A 13530-nucleotide genomic window follows, 5' to 3' on the forward strand; every position below is an offset into this window, starting at 1 on the left:
TTAAGTTTCAATTAAGAATTTTTTTTGAAATCTCAATATTTTTCAGTTGCAATTTTATTTAAATCTCAAAAAAAAAAAAGCACCATAAAAAGCATATGCATTACGTATAATATAAAGAACCTATGTCATCCTTCAAGTGACAAACCACGTGAAAATGCATGTGCAGTTAGGAAGGGAGCAGCATGATACCACATGTACGAAACAAGCTCAGTGTATGGAATGGGGGGACCTCAACTCTAAGATAGCCTTTGGGATAGTTTCAGCTCTTAACGTGTCTTGCCTTTTGTTATACACTCTTTTGCTTTTTCTAGGTCACCATTTTGATTATAACTTTTGTAGTTCAAAACATACAGTAGAAAGTATAATCATGCTGTAATAACTTTTAGTATTAGGTACAACATGCTTGCAGTCAAGAGCACAGAGTGAAAGTCATTCTTCATAAATATTTGTGCAGACAATGAAGGCATTTCATGCATTTAGTTTCATGTTCTATTAATGAAACATTTGGTTTTTATTCAGGTAGATTATTTCCAATGAAAGGGGGAATTTTTTCCTTCTGGTAGAAGCATAAATTATAAAAGCATAACATACAGCTTCCTCTAAATGAGATGTAGTCAGATATGAGAATGAATTGGTAAGCTTTTATATAGTACACAAGTGGCATTAAGTGAACCATCTCCTGCATATAATGTACTTTAAAGTCTGTATTTACTATTTTAAGAGTTAGCATTTAAACCTTTAGTATTTTATTACACAATTTTAGCTTGACTATTTTCCAATAAATCACAGCTCACTCTCAGCTAGGATTCATTTATGATGTTACTTTCACCTTTTGTTTGCTGACAGGAAAATGAGATAAGAGAAAAATCTTAGCTGGAGGTCTGGACAGGCAGATATGCTTGATGGGGCATGTAAGAAGCTAATAGGGTAGAGACATCTCAAGCATTCCCATATACATTCCCAAAAGACTTTTTCCCCTCCCTTGAGAAACAGCACATAGTCCAGTGGGACTTCCTGCCCCAGGAAAAGAAAAGAAGAAAAAAAGGCAATTTAAAATGTCTGCTTTTTTTTTCTGCAGAGTACTAATTTTTTTCCAAAAGTTACAAGCTACTAAAACTGATAACTGACTTTCAGAAAACATAGAAAAATGCATTATTTTATTAAAAGCTAATTTAAAATAGCTTAAGATCTGATTGCTTGGGATTGATGCAATGCCCTTAAAATATGTTCCCTGTCAAGATAAATGGATCTTGGACGGGATAGTGATTCTTCCATTTTTATTCTAACTTTAAGCAGTAGCAACATTGACGATAGACTGTGAAAAGAAGTATGAAAAGCTGTTTTAAAAGGAACAAAATTGTCTGCAGATTTGAAATTTTTACAGTGTTTCGTCTTCAAAACACAAATACATTGCAGTGATGTGGAAATACAAATATAAGCACATGTGGAAAGCCAGGCAGTATGATGCTCCATTCATTACATACATGCACATTAAGCAGCATGGCATATATATGTAGGTAAAATACTTCATATTGCACATATGAACTGCTGTGATGAAATTGTAACCGTGTTTTCTTCTTTTAAAAAAGACTACATTACATTTCACTACTATCCACATTCAGTAGGATCCAGAAAGTCAGGCTCTCCCTAAGAAACCCAACCTTCAATTATACTACAAAAAAACCTAGTTTACATATTTACTATTTTAATTGCAAGTGAAGTCTGTTTAAATAGTACTTGACAAAGCTGTATTTTCTGTCTTTATATAAAAAAATGTATCTGTGAATCAGAAATTTAAGGATTCTGTGGCATCTATGAATGACCACCTACAACGACACCGTAAGTTTCAAATTATGGGGTAAATTCTACTGCAGGTGACACATGAAGAAACCAGATGCAGCCACAGTCCAAAGAACACTGCCACTCTGAAACAAGGGCAAGGCATCTAAGATGAAACATTACTGGGCTAAAGAGCACTGAAAACATCTGGAGCATGAGAAACAGGAAGGTCTCACCTGTACTCTGAAAAACTATTCAGAAAAAGAACTAATGAAACTCATCAGCGGTTTTCGTGTTTTGCCATGTCACTAGAACTAAGCTAAACTGATTATGGATGCTTAAGTTCATTTTCCATCTTGCTCACTTTTGTGTATAAACACAAATTTTAGAGAAAAAAATGTCAGGATGATGACTAAAGGTATTGGAAGAGGTGATTTAATGCCTTTGGCTTAAATTCACGATATGTTTTGAATAAAGCACAGGACATTTTCAGTAGGGATGCAAGAGTAGTAACTCAAAAAGCTTTTGACAGCTTAATATATATCAAACACTGTAGCTTTAATGTATATTTAAAAGTGCCTAGTTGTAAATGTTGTATTTTCTGTTAGGTTTTCTACAGGATCTACTCCACTTTTGAAAATTCAGAACAAAAATAAGAGGAAAAAGACTAGAGACATGCCATTATCCCTGCAATTTTCTCTGTATCTCCATTAGATGACTAAGCATGCAATATGCGTTCCAATACATGTTGCAATACAACCTCTTCAATACTTCTGCAAGTTCTTTTGAACTACTTTGTGAACTAATTACTAGGCACAAAGTCTGTATACAAACAGCTCTTTCTCATGGAAACCTAATGCATATTCTTTGGGTTTCCCTATTCAAACTAAGAAGAAAGCTGGTTTTAGTTAAATTATTCCATATTTATCAGACAGCCAATGCCAAGAATATCAAGGGCCTAAAACTTCAAATTAATGGCAGGAGAACAATCAGTTGTCAGTGCAATCAGAGGAAGACAGTGACCCTCATATACACTAATATCCTTAGGCAAATATCGGGCAAAGTGTGTATTTAAAACTCTAGCATATAATTTTAAATCATGTTACTTCTTACAGTAACTTTTCTATGCTATTGACAGCCGCAGTTATCTTAGTAACAGCTTTGTCATCTAGGACAGATCCACAATCCACAAACTTGACGGGACATTGCCCCTTCTTTTCTTTGAAGTTAGTGCCTCCAGGCTTAGTCAAAAGTCCCAAAATATTGTGAGAGCTGGTGCAAGGAGGGGAGCAGGAACACATGGCTGGAGCATGGAGGTCTATGACCGTTCCATTTATCCAGCAATCAGCTGTTAGAATGAACAACCTAAATGCAGCTGAGCTTCATACAGTGTATCACACACAGCAGTTGCTGAGTTTATCGGGCTAATGACATTTTTTTTGCAATGAATCTGCTGATCTAAATAACAGGGCTACAGAGATATGACTGCAGATAAACTTTGACCTCTTTGATACTTCTATCAATTTTAGAATGGATGCTTTGTTGTAAGAATAAAGATTATCTTCAGATTTCATTTGACAAGAAAAGTCTAAACACTGCTTTTGGAATTTTCTTAAATTTATAGATAATGTCCTTGAAAGTGATGAATTGCTTAGTTTAGCAATCCATATTTGATTCAAGGAAAAAAGATCTTGATAGATTCTGATGATCTTAGGGGTTGGATGGTGAATCCTTGGATACAAAGGATCATGCAGCTCCAGCCACCTTCCTACTTCTACTAAGGGACACAACACTATGTAGAAACTCAGGATTAACATACTGATCTCTGAAAAGAAATGTTACAGTTGAAAGAATCAGTAATATAAACATTAAGAAAATCACCAAACTTTATTAGGAAAGACTGCTCCAATAAATGACAAATTTGATAAAATGAAACTAGCAGCCAGTACTATTTGTACCATTTATACAAGGCAGCATTTGGCAAAGAAGGGATGTATGCATTCGTATAGTTATAAATGCTGCCAGGAACATGACTCTTTAATTAGTACTAGCCCATTTGACAACAAAGAACAAAAGCAAGACCTCATTTATAACTTTAAATGAAAGAATGATAATGTGCCTCCAGAATGCCCAATTAAGTTATTGATTTTTTGGAAAATTGTTCTGTAATATAGATACTATAAAATAGCAGTCAGGAAGGCTCTTCATTTAGATAAGTACTGGCAACCTTTCATAAAGGATTAATACTATCTCTGCCAATGGTTAGAAAACAAATTTCTTTTAACGCATACTCCACATGTTGTCTTTTCTTTCTTGCCAATTTAAAGCTTGCTTAAAAAAAGACAATCTTGGCTATAAGAGCAATGTTTTGGAATGTGCTCCAATATGACTGATCTGTCCTCGTTCTTTTGGTAATGTTGTTAAAGTATTTTCATCAAATTTTATGATTTTGTATGATTTGAAGTAATAAAGCATGACAGCCCCAAGCTGATGACCTTAGAGAATTTTTTCTCTAAAAATGCATTACCGTAACTATATTACAAATCTTAATGGTGAATTTATTTTTTTTTTTCAGTTTTCCCAGCTGTTTTTGCTATTTAAGCATATTTTGAGACATGTTTTTTTTCCCATCTGTTTTCATTTTTATATTTACTTTCTTGAAGAACACATGCCAGCCAGTCTTACACAAAAAATAGAATGCTTCATGAAAAGAATCCCATGAAGACTTACTGAAACGCTATTAACTATCTATTCCTTCTTTCAAATCTGAATATATTCATACCTCTTTACCTCTTCCCTGCAATTTCCTTTAAGATAGGATTGATTGACTTACTCCCTCAAAAGCAGAATTTCTGAAAGATGCATCACTAATAGTCTGCTTTTTGACTATTTTTTGACAATTACTTTGTCCAAAATAACCATAATGTAATCTGGGTTGACATATTGTCAACAAAAGTCTTACACACCAGCTATTAATCAAATTAAAAAGAGATTAAAAGCTGACTTGCCTTAATTAGCCATGTGGCTAGGAGAAATCTGGCAAATAATCCCTGCTGCACCTTCCAATTTTGAGCAAAATATGGGAGAAGACAGACATACTGTTCAGACCAAGCTGTCAAGCTTCTGAACTCACAGACTGGGACTGAAGAATTTTATTCCTGTGCCATTCCTTCTTGCAAATGTTCCAAGGTATTCTCTCTCTTGCAGAAATTCTGAGTGTGCTACTTCTTACAAAGGAAGGAGGCTCCTCGGTAGGAGCTGATAAATAGTATTCTACAAAGAAATATGCCACAAAGAACTGAAGCCTTTCAAAATGGCTCCTAATCCTCAGTGTTGTTGATGAAATTTAGCCTTAGTTGTCTTAACTGGAGCCTGTATTGAAAAGGTTCTTCCACCTCCCTCTCAGGGAAGCCCAAGAGCCTTGCTTTCTGAAAGTATGCAATGGGAACATGTTCTGCTCTTGCTAAGGTCAGTGGGAGACAATGGGTATTTTGGATTAAAATAATTCCTTTATTTGTCTTTGAAGAGAGATGAAAATAAGCACCTGCCCCTAAAAAATGATGAAATGTAATAGTACAAAGGTCTACTTTCTACAGTTTTCCGCTGTATGATGAAGAGGGAGGAAACTACAAGCAAAGGGGGATGAGTGTGTATATTGATTCAGGTCAGGAAAAGAGATTTTATGATGTGTACATGAGAGATTGCATAAAAGTGGGAGAGGACTAGTGAATATGAAGGGAAAAACAGAAGGTATTTACGTAGTCAGGGTCTGTAGGTTTTTTTTTGAGAAAAAAAGCCTTGAGAAGCTCCAAAGTCACTTTATAGGTCAGTATCATTTTGATGCTGCATGTTGCTCTAAATTGGAATTAATGAGCCAGATCATAAAATTGGCTTTAAATCTTAAAATAAATCCCTTTTGATGTTCATATTTCATGCTTTCAAGTAAGCACAAATACCATATTCCCTAAGTTACTTATTTAATCTTTTTAAGTTTAGAAACAGATGTGATGACAAATTGTTAAACTAAAGTCAAGAGAATACTTCAGTGATTTAGAATACATCATATGAATGAGATGCCATTTGAAAGAGGTTAGATAGTTGGAGATAGGCTTATACTCACAGATATTCAAATAAGAGAAATTATGAAAACGCAGATCCGTGTGTCCAAACAAAACTGCTTTTGAAGGTTGCAAGCAGAGTGACAAGGGGTGCAAAAATCTGGCAACCAGAACTACCAGATGCCTTAAATTGTAATCACGGGTTTTGTCTACTGTAATCAGAGCAACATTACAGCTGTGTGTTTTAACTGGGCAATTGCCTGAGCCTACCATAAAATGTTTACCTTACCTTTAAGCCCAGAATTAACTCATTTTCTAGTGGTGTGTTTCAGAATAAGACAGTGATAACATTTTCAAAGAAATCATGGAGTTCTGTAATCGTATTTGCAGAGATAGCTTTGCTCAGATTACCGTTTTGATCTCTCTCTCATTAATAAGGAGCCAACCTTGAAGAATAAAGTTTAGTATCCATAGTTACTTACACAGCAGTATAGTAGGTGTGCTTCAAAGCTTGTGCCAGATCTGAATCTCAAAGCAGTGTACTCTGTTATAAAATGACTACCAAAAAAGCCTTATTAGTTTAGACACAGAAATGACTTCAGAATCAAGTATTTAAACCAGTTTTTGCATTCCTAAATATTAAGCATTTAAAAGTGCTTAAGGTTTTTCTACTGTTTCGTTTCTTTATTTAAAATTCTCTCTGATAAAAATGCACAGAGAACAGTGTTAAATGACATCTGACCTCTTCTCGGACTTCTAGTCATATGATGAAAAATGCTTTTGAAAATATTTAAGTCTAGATACAGGAAGATGACTAAACTCCTAAGCTTTTGTCTTCTAAAACATTCCCATCGCTGCCAAAGCTGGTGAAGCTTCTCTGATGGTTATAGTGGTGGGCGCACTAAGGCAGGAAAGCTTCCAAGTGCCTGCAAGCATTCTTACCACTGCACCTTCTGCCTACCTCCTACAAATCTCATTCCTGCCTGTAGAAAATGGGTGGCCACACACTCCTTGTCATGTTTGCCCTTCCTGTCAGAGCTTAACATGAGGAAACTTCACAGAACTGTATAACATACAAGGAACAAATTTGTTTAGCAAGGCAGCCAGCAGCCTTACTGTACTACCCCCCCTCCAACATTTAAAGAATGCAACTATCTTCTTCTCTCTTTCCTTTCCCATGTAGCTTGAGAATTACATCCAAGACAGTATGAAGAAAGAAATGGTAGAGATCCAGCAAACTGCAGTGCAGAACCAGACTGCAGTAATGATTGAAATAGGCACAAACTTACTAAATCAAACAGCTGAACAGACTCGCAAATTAACAGATGTTGAAGCACAAGTAAGTAATGAATTTCAAACTAAAAATGCTTCTGCTTCCCCCACACCCACAACTACACTTCTAACACAGTTTAGTGTTACGCTATGCAGTTCAACAGTTAGAAATCAATCATTGTAATCAACAGCTCTACCCAGCTTAAAGAAACATTAGTAATTAGTAATACATAGTTCCATCTCAAGCCCACTGTTGTCACTTGAAAAAATTTCCAGGAGGATTTGAAGTGTGTCTAACAAGACAATTGTTCCATTCATCTTTAAGGATAATGTACTTAAAACTACTATACTATATCCAAGCATCAGTTGGGTACTAGTGTGCTTTTATACAACCCCCATTGTATATCTTTGTTGATAATGCACCTTTCACAACCAGAAAAAAGAGAATTCCTTCAGCCTGCCTTTCTTCCATTTATCAGGTGAATTTTTCTTTTTCTTTCAGTTTTCTTTGTGTGTTTTTTTAATGAATGTTTTCACATATACTGTTAAGTAGGATAATAGTTCATTTCCAGCACAATGCACTGTATTATTGTCATTTAACAGGGGGATAAGTAAAAAAATCAGAGGTAAATCAAGAAAAAGGAATTAGGAGGAGTCTACTAGAAAAGTGAGAGATGAGCAAATTCACACACAAAATAAACTTGCCTACTGTACATATTAGTCTCTAAATTATTTCAAACAAACAAAAAGAAAGGATTTGTCTTTCCTTGCTAGACATTTTACTGTCTGTAGAACTCATCCAATGAATTAAGTTACATATTTTAACCTAAAGCAAGCCTTTCTGAACTCCTTGATAAACTGATAGTTCATAGCTGACAGGCGTACTGAATTAAACTTTCTGACTGCATTATTCAGGAGCCCATTATTTTGCAGATGTTAGGAGAATGTACTTATTCATTCACAGTAATGCCTTTATGGAAATTACTCAATTATTTTCTGCTTAGAGGAAGAAAATCATCACTGTAACTTTCCTTCTCTGCTTGAAATTACTGGTGACTGGGTTAAGGGCTTAATTAGCAACATAAGGAAATTAGCCAAACAATTGCTCTCTCAAGGACACTTGCTTTTGGCAATAGTTTACAATTACACTTAAGTGTGAAATCATGTCCTGAATGACTGTTTAACATGAAGGACATGAGTAATCAATTCTTCCTGCCAAGGAAAGCCAAATTCTGCTGAATTAAAAAAAGCTGTTCTAAAACAATGAGAAATTATTTCTAGAAAACATGCCTCAAAGTAATGCAATCTGATACAAAGCAGAAAGTATCTTCCATGTTTTCTAATGTCTGCATTTCTTCATTTAAAGATAGTAAACAATACATGTAGAGAAAAGGTAACATTAAAATTCAAGGAGTGAAATAACCGAAGTGTGGTTTACATGATTAACACTTTAAAATATAATTTGGGATTAACGAAAGTAGCTAAGAGTGAACTATCTAGTGATTTCAGGACTGGGCCAAGATTTCAGCCAGTGAAAGATAAGCAAATTACTTACTTTCTACACCAGACTGAGAAACTTACTCCCTGAACAGCCACCGTGATAGTTCCAGTAATGAAATAAGAACATCAGAGGGTAAAGAATGACAACAAAACTAAAGTACACAGCAAGTTTCAGCCATTGATTAGAAACATAGTGTACTACTGAAATATTCCCAATGATACATGGTAGTGTAACAAAAAAAATCAATGCAACTCCGTGTATTCTTCTTCATTCTATTCCTATGGGCATTTGTTCCCAAATTAGGTGTTAAAAATATATTTTTTATTTTATTTTATTTACAGGCTTAAGTAGATATTTCACAACACAAAGAAATTACAATTTATTTTAAAAAAATCTTAATTTTCAAATATTTTTATACATTTTATTTAGGTATTAAACCAGACAACCAGACTTGAACTTCAGCTTTTGGAACACTCTCTTTCAACAAACAAACTAGAAAGACAGATTTCAGATCAGACCAATGAGATTACTAAATTACAAGAAAAGAACAGGTAAGTTTGCCTATCAACTCAATAAAATGCTATTCCCTGATGTGTCCTAATGGTTTTAAAAACAGATGTACTCATATAGGAAAATAAGGCCTTGTATAGAAGCTCGCCACACCCAGCTATGCCCATTACAAAGGTCATATATTATTTAAAGCCTAGAGAATCATGCAGGTTTATTCTTCTTGTTTTCTGCTTATATATAATACTTCACTATTTAAAGTTTTCCTCTGTATGTGGAACTTAAGGTTAAAACTGAAACACTTCTCAGTACTTCAGCTGTAGCCAATTTGTGTTCTTCTTTAGACTTACGCATTATATAACCTGACTCAAACTAATCCAGTGCAACCACATCTTTAAACCTTATTTCCAAGTAGTACGCAGCTATTTGAACACACAATCAGGTCTTCTCCAGAATTTTTTTCTAAGCTGGTAAGTAAAGTCAAACGCTACTCATATTCAATATTCCTTACTAGTCAATCTTTTGAAATTCAGACCTATATTCAACTATTGCTCCGACCAGTTTCTGTACTCAGCTGTTGTCCAAAGGCTCATACCTTTTTTCAGCTGGTGTCATTTTCATATCACCAGGGTCCTATTTTACTTTTGGCAGTAAATAGTTTACAGAGAAATCTAAAAGCAGCAATAACAGTAGGTTTTCTTCTTCAAAGCCATGTTTTTCAATGAGAAACATATGTGCAAAGTGCTTTTTATTTTGAAAGAATTAGCTTAAAAACCCAGGAGACATGTTTTGACATTTTAGTTCACTACTCTACTACATTTATGTACGTTCCCTAAAAGTTTTATCTACCAGCTTAATAAAAACAAGCATCCTTATCAAATGGAAAGCAAAGTAAACACTGAATTTTAAAATGTCACTTTTTTTTTTTGTGTGTTGAACTCTGCAGACTTTAGATTACCCTTGTAAAACCCACGTAAAGAGAAAAGCATTATTTCTTACCTAACAAAAGAGAGTCTAATACTGAGCTAATCTGCTTGAAACATGAGGTTCAGGATTTTTGTTTTTCGATAACAGCAGCGGAATTTAGGTAAACCTATCCCTTCTGGTCATGCATCTTTTAACATCAGCTTTCTCAGAGCGTGCATCAGAAGAACTACCAATGAAATAATATTCCAGCCAGTCAAATACTCATACCAGCTCCAGAACAGGAGATGGATTACACATATTCAAGCAACTATTTGCATGTTTCCATGTCTTAACACCATAATGTTTATTTAAGTTTATATTTTACTATAATTACAGAATGTTCAAAAAGTTCATAGGTTCATCTTTAAATAAGTTCTATCTTTTAATAGGGTAAAAATCATGAAATCTTCCACTATATCTTTTCTTTCATAATGTTGAATTATCAAACACCCAGTTATTACACTTTAAAAGCCTGCTAAACAGACTATAGTAGATGTTGTTTATGAATGTACTAATATAATAAATTAAAGCACATGTATCAAACTAAACTCAGCTTTTCTTTAGCTTTCTATTGCATTCATGGCATTAGAGAATGAAGTTGAGTACTTAAGAAGAAAGAAACTTCTGCAACAGGCTTGAGTCTCTTTACATATCAGAATTGTTTCTCTGGAGCCTAACTGTAATCCTTTATTTAGCTTTCTAGAAAAAAGAGTTCTTGAGATGGAAGACAAGCACACTCTTCAGCTGAAGTCAATAAAAGATGAAAAAGATCAGCTTCAGGTCCTAGTAGCCAGACAGAATTCTATTATAGAAGAACTAGAAAAACAGTTAGTTACAGCTACAGTAAACAACTCAGTTTTGCAAAAACAGCAACATGATCTGATGGAGACTGTTCACAACTTGCTTACTATGATATCTACACCAAACTGTAAGTAAAAGCAGACATGCTTATATCATTTGAGTGACATTCCCTAAATTGTGTACATTATTAACTGTAAAGTCTTAACAACCAGTTTTGCCACACTTCTGCTTCTCAAAAATTATATAATTTTCCTTAAATTTTGCATCTGAGTTAATGAACCTATTTTTTAGGGGCACACGGGGAGGTGGTGGTCGTGGGGAAACAGCCGCAACATCTGTATGTTTTCTTTTCAACATTTTGTTCATCTTCTGTGGTTTATATTGGTTTGCCTGGAGACTTCAGTACTACAAAACACAGAGATGCCAAGTATCATTCATCTCACATGGCATTCATTCATGTATATATTGACCATATATTTAGGTTAGACTGCATGATGTAGGGCTGTCCTGTAGATGATGTCCTGGCTCCCAAGCGTTGCTTCTGCCACCTGTCATTGCTCTGTGCAGAGCTGATCAAAGAAAGGACAAATTACAGTGTCTATAAAGGGCAAAGGAATCAGTACTGGCTCAGTTTTTAGCACCTGTGTATGCCCCAAACAACAAAAGCCCCAGCCCAGGGCAGCAGGTACTCCCAGAAGTCCTCGGTCATTCACTGAAGCTTCCCTGTTCATTATAAAAATCCCTCAGCCTCGCAAATTTTGTAGGCAATAATCTCACCCTTAGATGCTTGACAGCCCTGCAACAAATTGTATTCACTGAGCACAGCTTCCAAGTTTAGGCAGATTCACATGCTCCATTAAAAAAGCCCACACAAGCCATAAACTGCAAGTTATGGCTAAACAGAATTTAAACGAATGAATTCCTTACTTTGAATTTCATGTCTGATATGGAACTTTGTCAAATTAATAACGTATAGCTGTTATATATAAAACAGTAAAGAATTTGGCATATTTGCCTGTAAAATTCTCAGGGCTCAAAATACAGATGCATATATACCTCTAAAAAAAGATTTTAAATTAAATACTAGAAAAAATTTAAAATACCTGTCATTACAATTTAGAAAACAGTATAGATGGACTGTGCTTTGTTACTGTAAGTTGAATCACAAAAAAGGAAAAGGGTGTTCAGGAGTCTTTGCTTTCAGTGGCATCCTAAATTATATGATGTAGGTTTTTCTAAACAAAGTAAAACCCAAGGTTTTTGTCTTAATTATCGATACTGTCCCCTTAAATACCATTACCAAGGCTGTACATGTTCCCGCTGATTTTATCTGCTATGCTAGTGCACAAATAAGTAAACAAGTCAAAGTCATGTTGGCTACAACACTGTTAAACCCAGAGTTGAAAAAATAATGAATGCTTGCCAAAAAGACAAAATTAGCAGGGAAAGCTTTTAAGACAGTATACAAACAATAGAGTGTGGAAAAGCTATTAAAACACTGAATGTGTTATTTTTATGTTTAAGGCAAAGCATGTAAACAGGTAAATAATGAATAAGCAAGTTCTTTTTCGAGAACATAATAAGCAATTGTAACATAAGCATGTATTTATCTGGCACCTAAAACTTTGTACTAATAGGCTGTGCTTGTTAGATTAAGTTAAAAGGGAAAATACACAGAACCAACCCCAAAAGAGTAAAAGATGAAATATCAGTCAGCAGGCAAAGTGCCAGGAAATTCCAACCTCTATAGTTAATAAAGAACTGAACAAAAAGATGAGCCTTAGACTGTTCTGTAAAATAAGAAGGCTTAGGCATATGAAAATACATTTTTTACACAAATGAATTCCAGAAGGGATATCTCCTTTGTGGGTTGGGCTGCGCTGCCAAGTTTCAGCTTGGTACATACAAAGTTGTGTCTGCTCAGTACAGGGTCAAAACCACTAGCTAAAACTGTGTAAGTGAAGTTATTCCAGTCATCTGTATGAGAAAAGATTTCATAACTCTTATGTTAGATTTCACAACACTGGAGTACTGGCCGAAGGTAATTATTAATATAATCAGTTGCTAGTTGCTAGATATGTTTGTAATAGTAGTTAGTGCATGCAGAGGTTGTAATGCATGAAGGAGTCCCAGCAAAGGCAATGAATGGAAACAGAAACTGTTCAACTGAATGAGAAACTGTACCCTAAGTTCTGTTATTCCATATATTAAGAAAGTTAGCACTTTTTAACCTATCAAGCAACCATGCTCATAGCAAAACAATGTCTCTAAATAATATACAGTAATAACACATATAATTTTACCTTCATTTCTTTTGGGACCAGGCCTATTTTTCAGAACTGCAAAGTTTTAAGCTGATTGCATCATTAATTGCGTGTTAGTAACGTCTTTTCATCTTTTCTTAAGGCCTTCAATTTCTGTTGTATTTTTAACAGCTAAGAACAACTTCATAGCTAAAGAGGAGCAAATCAGCTTCAAAGACTGTGCTGAGGCTTTCAAGTCTGGACTGACAACAAGTGGAATCTACACTTTAACAGTTCCAAACACTGTACAAGAAAAGAAGGTAGGATGCCTATAAAGTGCTACCTAGGCATACTGTGTATTAAAAAGTTATTAGATCTGGTAAATATGCTATTTTAAAAGCTA

The 13530-nt window shown here is 34.8% G+C and overlaps 2 protein-coding genes across 7 annotated transcripts in view; one reads left to right on the top strand and one right to left on the bottom strand.

Moving 5' to 3' along the window:
- MCPH1 (microcephalin 1) overlaps nt 1-13530 on the bottom strand; it is a 128730-nt gene that overhangs the window by 49374 nt on the left and 65826 nt on the right. The gene's annotated exons all lie outside the window — the stretch shown is intronic.
- The window catches only part of ANGPT2 (angiopoietin 2), a 39762-nt gene that overhangs the window by 13339 nt on the left and 12893 nt on the right, over nt 1-13530 (top strand). The window contains exons 2-5 of one of the 2 annotated variants that reach the window (XM_062626262.1): nt 7021-7176; nt 9040-9161; nt 10779-11011; nt 13320-13447. In XM_062626262.1, the coding sequence (XP_062482246.1) occupies nt 7021-7176; nt 9040-9161; nt 10779-11011; nt 13320-13447 (639 nt within the window). The remainder of the gene's footprint in view (nt 1-7020; nt 7177-9039; nt 9162-10778; nt 11012-13319; nt 13448-13530) is intronic. The other variant, XM_062626263.1, reaches the window with a different exon arrangement.

Source organism: Pezoporus occidentalis, unplaced genomic scaffold (assembly GCF_034315485.1).
Source record: "Pezoporus occidentalis ecotype Australia unplaced genomic scaffold, CSIRO_AGI_Poc_V1 ctg29, whole genome shotgun sequence".
In the NCBI taxonomy this organism is placed as follows: domain Eukaryota; kingdom Metazoa; phylum Chordata; class Aves; order Psittaciformes; family Psittacidae; genus Pezoporus; species Pezoporus occidentalis.